The sequence below is a fragment of the Pocillopora damicornis genome, chromosome 2 (assembly GCF_964200805.1).
Source record: "Pocillopora damicornis chromosome 2, jaPocDami1.2, whole genome shotgun sequence".
NCBI classification, from domain to species: domain Eukaryota; kingdom Metazoa; phylum Cnidaria; class Anthozoa; order Scleractinia; family Pocilloporidae; genus Pocillopora; species Pocillopora damicornis.
This window is the reverse complement of record NC_142671.1, coordinates 36,795,780-36,804,318: the sequence shown is the minus strand read 5'-3', so window position 1 is coordinate 36,804,318 and position 8,539 is coordinate 36,795,780. Positions and strand designations below refer to the sequence as shown.

At 38.2% G+C, this 8,539-nt stretch overlaps 1 protein-coding gene across 1 annotated transcript; it reads left to right on the top strand.

Moving 5' to 3' along the window:
• Window positions 1-405: 405 nt before the first annotated feature.
• On the top strand, window positions 406-8,279 carry LOC113685572 (WD repeat-containing protein 54). The gene is made up of 8 exons (XM_089196034.1): window positions 406-755; window positions 1,761-1,823; window positions 2,340-2,403; window positions 2,667-2,723; window positions 3,134-3,341; window positions 3,494-3,656; window positions 4,721-4,786; window positions 5,654-8,279. Exons 1-8 carry the CDS (start codon window positions 537-539, stop codon window positions 5,783-5,785), a joined length of 972 nt encoding a protein of 323 aa, XP_089052160.1. The 5' UTR covers window positions 406-536; the 3' UTR covers window positions 5,786-8,279.
• Window positions 8,280-8,539: the final 260 nt, after the last annotated feature.

Sequence of the window (8,539 nt, the reverse complement as noted above, 5' to 3'; positions counted from 1 at the left end):
TCGTGTAACAGCTGAAGGAGTGAATCACGTATTATAACATCAAGGACGAGAGGGTCACAGGACCAATCCCTTCAGGGGTGGGATAAGTACGTTTATATCTTTTGGCACTACAGAATATAAGACATTCAACCCTGCATAACATTACTTCCATAATCCACGAAAGTGTTAATGTCTTTTCTAAAATGCAACAAGTACTCAGTTCCAGCAGGAATTTTTTCTGAGGTCCTGCCTTCTATTCTAGTTCTTTTTACCTGTGGGATTCATCTCTGTTCTCTGATTTGGTTTCTTTTATCTTTCAATAGTTTTTTTAATTGTGTTTTAATCTGAGAAAAGGTAAAGGTTTTAAGAGGTGCGCCTATTTGTCTGCCCTTCTTTGTTCGCCTCCTTGCTCGATAGGTCTGGGAACTAGCAACCAGGGGAATGCCTCGAGCCTTTATTCCACCTGCACACGCTGCATCATCTTCGACGAACTCTATTGCCGAATTTCACATCGAATCACTCCAGATCTACTTTTTTAAGGCTGTCTGACGCTAAAAATGTTTTCTCGAGATCCATCAGTGAGCATGAAAGCCAGTGCCTCCTCCTTGTGCAACAATCTTACGGTTTTATCATCGAAGGAGAAGCAGTCGTTAACTTATGGCGTCGTTCATAAGGCATTTGTTTGTATCACCACCGTTACTAAGGGGACTGTCGTCAACCAGAAACAAGTCTCTTGTAAAGGAGAAGGAGCTCATAGTAGTTCTGCTGTGTTGCAGGTATTTCTTTGCTTTGCTAATTGTTACACCAAGCGGGGTAATGGTTGAATTCACATTCAATGTACTTTTATGATCAGCTTGTTTACATTAGCAAGGTTCTTTAGCCATGACTTGAGCATGACCCGGATCGACTTTACTTATGCTGGATATACAGTACACAGTAAAATATATGGTAACAATTTGACAATCAAACGTACATGAAAACTGAAAGTGCCTCTAGATCGGTGAAAAGTTAGCTCAGGTGTTCGTTCTTCTTTGCATTTAGACCTGAAAATCAATTTACAAATTTAAGATTATAAGTCTTTTAGGAGCTGGACAAGAGTTGGGTGACTTATGGTTTGAACTGAGAATTATGTTGTAACATTTGAACCATTTGATTGTCAGTAGCATAAACACATTTTCAACAATCTCCAGCATCTTAGTTTACATGTTATTGTCAATTACCTGATTGGCTGAATTATTCATGCATTTTGATTGGTTGTTACATAGGTCATAAATCTATTAAGAGGACAGATGCATGGGTGATGTCACCATTAACAACATTTGAATTTTTTTTTACATGAAACAAATAGATTTGTTGTTGCTGTGGTTCTGTACAGTAATTTATCACAGAAGACATCAAATTAATGTGGCAAGAACATCAGTGACACACTTGGCTGCACCTCATATGCCACTTTTTGTTTTTACCACATTTTGACATTATCTGTGATCTATCACAGTCATCAAACAGATGCATGACAACATGGAATCTATTTGCTAGGAGCAGTACAGGGAGTCTTATTTCTTCACTGAGTTAATTTGTCATGTTTTGGATGATGACAAGTCACATTACTGACCCAATTGCAAATTCTGTCAGATGAACACAAGTCCCGTAATTTCATCCTGAACATTTCAAACTGTTGTTATCCTGAATACATTCTGTGGTCCAAAATAATTTCAGACAACAACATTCTGTTATGTTCTGATTTTAAAATCACTTCTTACTGATGATAATTAACTTTTCAGGCAAAGTGGTGTGAACTTCCAGACAGAACTGTCCTGGTTATTACCTCTGTTAAGGGTGCCCAGGTACTATTTCCTTCTTTACTTTGTGAAAATTTTTTTTAGTGCATTGAGAGCTGTAGTTACCAGTAACATTTAGCAAGCTGGACTCCTTGTAAATCTCTGTGTGTGCTGAATATTCTATTCGGCATAACATGTGAGGCAGTGTTAAGTTACAAATAGAAAGGCTATATTCACATTAGTATCACCAATTAGGGGCTTGATTAAGGTCCCTATTGACAGGCATAAGCAAACTTCATAGAAATCTTACAAAATGCCATGGGGGGTGGGGTGACTTATGATGAAGTAGCATACAGTTCAGGGGATGTATCAAAACTACCACAGTAGTTGCTTCTTGGTATAAAACTGAGACTTGGATAGGTTTTTTTCAGAAAGGGAAGGGTTATTCTCTCTTGGGAGATAACTAACACCTTATGATAAGTGGCACTTTTTTTTGTTTTTTTTGTTTTTTAACTGTGCACTAGTTCCCATGACATACATCAACTGATTTACTAGTTCTTGTTGGAATGGTTTATGATTTAGATGTTTGAAACTGATGGATCTATAATGATATTCTGGCAAGCACTTGGTGAATCAAAGGAAGGAGGTATGCTTTGCATGTATTTTTCTAAATCATACGTACCATTTACTAACCTTGTTTTGTCAGCCTGTACTGTAAGTTACAGACCACTTGTTTCTGTTCAGATTTGTGACCATGAATTCTTATCTAAAATGGAGTCCAATTTGGAGATCTTTGTATCACATACCAAACTAAATCACACCCATACTCCCAAACTGTAAGTCATAATGAGTATACTCCATTTATTAATCAATACAAGACTTAATATTTATTTTTCTTATATAATTCAGTCTATTCCCATTTTGCAAGAGGAATATCGGCAGTAGGGGACAAGTATATTTGTGTTGGTGAGTGGAACTACACGACAGATCTTTAGGATGTGTTTGTTTTAGTTTTGAACCTCTCACTCCAGTTTTAACCATCTGCTCTTATGTATGTTGGCAAATCACCCTCTAAGTGTCTGTTATGTAATCTGGTAAAGAAAGTATAAAATTAGTAATTTTTACGTTGTTGAGTCCTTGACAGAGTTCTATCTGCCCTTACATGAGGTGTCTGCCTTCCAGGGGTGTCCCTCATACAAGGGTGTTGGCACATGAGAAGTGTCCGCAGAATTGCTCACCTTGCAGAGAATCGTCAATGTTTCAGAAGTGTTCTCCCCTTTAATATTTTACACACATATGGTGGTGTACATGGAGCTCTCTGTCCACATAGGTGTGCTTGCTCAAATTTGTTACACCCAGCAAGTTTGTCATTTTAGGTACTTCTGAGGGTGGTATCATGGTGTTTGACATTCCCCCACGTGGCACAGCTGTTAAACTACAGGAGACACTTACCTCACACAGAACAGCCATTTGTGAGCTTGAAGCACAAGGTGGACAGATGGTGTCATCAGATGAGGAGGGTAACATCATTCTGTGGCAATCAGGAGGACATTTTACAGAGATTATTAAGATTGATGGAAAAGGGTTAGCAATCACATCTTTTTTTTTTTGTCTGAAGTCAACTTCACATTTTTGTGATGCCATTGATGTACCATCTAGCAAAAAAAATGAAGTGAAAAATGTTCTGTTGTCAGGTAAAATATAATAAATTCCTTAAAATATATTTTTTCTTCCAGGTTTCCCTGTTCAACACTGTGCTTGTACAAGGACTTTATTATTGGTGGTTTTGCCACAGGTCACATTAGAGTCTTCAGTGTGTCATCTGGTGCACTTTGTATTGAGGCTTGTGCTCATGCTCGTTGGATCAATGCAATGGATATTTCTGTAGAAGCAGGGCTGGTAAGGAAATTTTTTCTTCTGCATAAACTGATTTAATTATTTGGAAATAAGCACAATGTAGGATTTGACCTTGCTACTAGAGCACAGCTCAAGGTGTTAAATTTCCAGCTTTACCTCGAAATGAAGGATTTTTGTCACAGGCAAACGGCAAAGAAAAAAATGTGAATCCTAACTTGCCCTCATTATCAGCTCTGCACGACCCACTTTTCTCCACTCACAGGAAGACTTGAGACGAGTTGTGTAGGGATTTGCTGGGGGTCTGGCACTAATAATTATCAGTGCTAAACCCCTGGCAGAAATCCCACCGCCTTAAATTGCTCAAGTTCTCAGACTTTCCTGCGAACGTAGAAACGCTTATAATGAGGATCTGCTTGCAAGCTATGTGAGGCTCATGTAAGGATTCGGATCAATATCAGTATCTGGGCAACTGCCCACCTACCCCTCCCCTAACTCAACAATAGTCAACTGATAACAAGTTAATGTTGGGTTAGGGTAGGGGTAGGTGGGTAGTTGCCCAGATACTGATATACTCCAACTTCCTCTTATTTCCCAATAGTGCCATCTACCAGCAGAGTAACAAAGAAAGTAGGCCATTTTGGACATTCATGCTGGGGCCCTTTTCTCGAAAGTCCCAGTAATTTTACAGGCCCGAAGTTATATATTTCTAAATTTTAAGGAATGATTACGCGATTCTTCAGTCAAATACTGGTCCATCCTTTTTCATTTCCTGACATCTTTATTGCTTGAATTTCAAATTTGTCAAATCTCGATCTTGAATGAAACACGATAGACAAAAAGCCCGCTTTTCGGGCCCGTGAACTCGATAAGTCTTTCGAGAAGCGAGCCCCAGCATCCTCTGTGCTCCTAGGAACAGCAGTGTTTATGGTGTTATTTTTGAAAAATCGAGTAGAAAAGATGATCGAGATTTCTAGCCTAGTTGTCTGTATGAAGAAAGATTTGAAACACCTATCATAAGCGTTGTAACCACCAATGTTTGGATTGTTTGTCTTTTATTGTTTATATATAATTGCATGTAAATAACGTAATGTTGTTACTGTCCACAGCTTGTCACAGTTTCAGAAGACTCTAGTGTCAGAGTATGGAAGCTTTCTGCTGATAGCAGTCCAACGGTAGGTTTTTCAACAAGGATTACTTTTTGCTGTAATTTTTGTGATTGGCTAATCGCCCATGAAGATCCTTCGTTGTGATTGGACATTGTGATACTTTGGATTTGCGACTCTGAACTCCAAGCACAGGAAAACCTGATAAAATGGGGTAAGTTTCTAAACAAACTGAGGTGCTGCGTCGTTGGGAGAATATAACTAAACTCCAAGCACAGGAAAACCTGATAAAAGGGTGTAAGTTTTTAAAGAAACTGTGGTGCTACGTCGGTGGGAGAGTATAACTGGATAATTTAATATTATCGACTGAGTCGATAACGTAAATTGGCCTCCGTAAAGAGTTTAAAAGCTAACGTTTTGATAGAACTGGCCAATCGCCCTGAAGAAGGGCTAACGCTCGAACCTTTAGCTTTGAAACTCTTTACGGTGGCCAATTTCCGTCAACAACTCGCTTAACAATACCAAATTACCCTGAATGACTGATAGCCTACAAACAGGCCCCCATCGCGGCAGAACGAGCGTTTTTCAGCCTGCGAGAACATTTAAATGGTCTGGCACTAAAGAGTGTCAGACCATTCGCAGACCTCTGGATGACTCGCGTTTCTCAAGTGCTGAAATATGCTCGCTGGCGAAGAAACGCTAGTACTGAAGCGCTAAAATTAACGACGGCCAGCTCGCAAGCTGAAAGACTAAGTACTTTGGTTCTAGTCAAACTTTACATCTGATTAGGTTGATCGGTGGCAAGAGGTTTCTCGACCAATCACAGAGCGTAAAACAGCAAACCAAAGCAATCCAGGATGCCTTTCGGCACTCATTGGAAATTTCGCTTTAACATACTCAACATTTTATTCTATTGCCGAAATTTTTTTCTTTCAGATGGAGATGGTATTTCAACAAGTCATTGCAGATACCCAGCTGTGTGGAGCAAGATTCACAGACTTGTCAGGAGACTCCTTTGGTGTGGCTGGATATGACTTAGCAGAGATAATAATGTTCTCCAAAAAATAGAAATTTCCATAATTTATTCTCGGTTACCATAACGTCGAAAATTTCCCATAACGATTACTTCGTGGGTGCGTATCGAAAGTGGTTTTGCCAAAGGTAAGCCCGCAACTCCACGGCCCAGTGGGTCAGCGGCCCGCGGTATTCTTAAGGTCCAAGGCCTGGCGACTCACTTTACTGCCTTTTACCTCTCCAATGGGTGCTCCAATATGTCACGCTCTTGTAGCTCGTGGCAATAAAATGATAAAGATGAAATCTGAGAACTTTGAGAATGAATGTCTGTTTAGCCGGCAGGTTCTGTGATTAAAAAACGTTCAAAGACTAAACATTTTCCCCATGCAAAATGAAAGGAGATGTAGCAAAGCTTGCAAATGGTTGAAAATATAAAAAAGCACGAGCACAAAGACTTGCCATTATTCGTCTTCAGAGTTCACAATTTTGGTATGTATATGTTGTCCGCTGACCATGAAAAGTAGCAATGAAATGAGCCGCAGGCCGCGGGCTGCTCTTGGCAAAACCCTTTCAAAGAGACGTTGGTAAAACCTAACTTTGTCTTTTTTTCCTTTCTGACTTTTACTGGGCCTCATTTTGTTGTTTTGCATTGTATTGTTTCCATTTAATACTCTTAGATACATATTTAATTAGCCGTAGCAACAGCGCTATTTGCAGCTTGAAAATCCTCTACATAACATGACATAACGCTATAAATATCGGTGCAGTAACCAGCTTAACAGTTTAAAATAAATTTTATCTTGTTACATATCAAGGGTTTTAGTTCTTTAAAAATGATATGATTATCGAGATTAACCTTTTTGTTATTTACAAGTAAGTTAGACTCCATTGCCGTTGTTCAAATTTGCAGCCGTTTTGGCTGGAAAAAGACAGCAAATTCTGTTCTTTTTTTTCTGTAAATAGGGCAGATCACATACATAAACTGGGTTTTGATATAGTGCTTTTGGAAGGAGTTTGTCTCTTGCGGTGGCAGTTTTACTTGTAAATAGCTGATTAATCGCCAATAGATTACTGTACTTACAACTGACGCAGTTTCGTCTCAAAATCCTCTTCATGACGTTGTAATTATAGTACTCGAGCGAATCAATTTGATCCATCAAGAGTTGCAGTAATTTCAAAAATTTTGCAATTATACAGATTAACCTTTCGTCAGTTGTACCGACAAATTCTGCTTTCCTCTCTGTTGAATTGAGCACACTTATCGACCACGTGAACTGAGTTTTACGATTCAGGGCCCGCTTTTTGAAAGAAAATTCAAGAACAAAGTAGTAAAATTAAGCTAATTTAGGGTTAAACAGGTCTCATTTACGATTTGAATAAGTCAGTTTTCCAGAGATTTTCACCAACATCATTTTCGCTGCTTGAAGGTCGACGACGAAGACGAGTGTTACAGGAGAGTAGTGAACCTTGATTAACCAGTATGATTAGGATAATTAGCTTGTGAAAATCCGTCGTCATAAGTGTTTTTCAAGGTGCAATTACCTGACGTATTTCAGCGACAAAAAAACTCTTTGTTCAAATCATAGACTCGATTTAAGTTCAAATATTCATAATCCACAGAGCGAACTTTGAACGACGCCAAGGTACATTCTAGGTTAGTACAAAAATTAACGAACACCGGAAGTCTTCTCATGGCGACATATGAAGATGCCGTGGGTTTTGCTAGTGTTTGAAAATATGATCATAAAATTTCTTCGTTGGTTATTTTTCGAGATAAATAATGAGCTATTTCTTCGATGCTGAAGTTACCTAAGTAGAACGCCAGCAGTTCAAAATAAATCCGTTTCAGTTGTTGATTAGAGAAGATTCGGTTTTTTTTTTTACATCTTTATTCTAAATGACCTGCAAATTATCGGTTTGAAGTAAAAGTACCAGTCACATACAGTGTACTTTAAAAAAATAACTGGGAAAATTATTAAATCGTAGGTACACTTTGATTTAGATCGTTATTGAGAAGTGATTTGTAACCATCAGCCGAGCTATTTATAAGATATTAATTTTAATATTTATCAATAATGGTAGATCTGTCTATGAGTTACTTCAATTTCAGTATCAGAGAGTTGCTATGATGGCGACTCATCTTGCACAACTATCGTTAATACTTAAATTTAGTTGTAAATTAGTGTTCGTTTATTCGAGGGAAATATTCGATGAGTTATAAAAATTTTTTGCTTTCGTGCAGATAGAGAACTAATCTGTAGGGTTTGTATTAAACTTAATGTAAATTTTAACTTTGTCAACAACCCGTGACATACTTATGCAATTATCACTGTGAAACTAAGGTGTGGTCCCAGAGTGCATGTGTATTTGAACCTTCTTTTCGACAGGAATAACGATGATTTCGATGCAATTATCTTAATAGGAGACAACCTTGCATTAGCTTTAATGCAAATAGGAAGCTAATGAAGGACTCCTTTAATGGCAAATCATAGCCTACGCCCTCACACACATAAATGAACGAAGTGACGTTACATTAAAGTGGTTGAACTTAAATAAACACTGTTGCCGTGTCTCAGTTATTTTATAAATGACAAGCTTAAGAACGAAAATGGCTAGGAAAGAGCGAAATAATTTTCTTTCCTTTTTTTTTTTGCGTAGAATGCGAGACTGATTTGGCTTTGATGCAGTTCAAAAGAACTTCCTATTCCTACTGATCTAGGATGTAGAGACTCGATGAATCTCTCACCGGTTTAGATCCTTGTAATTTTTTTTGTCGTTCATGTTGCTGCTTTTGTCAGGGACAAAAAA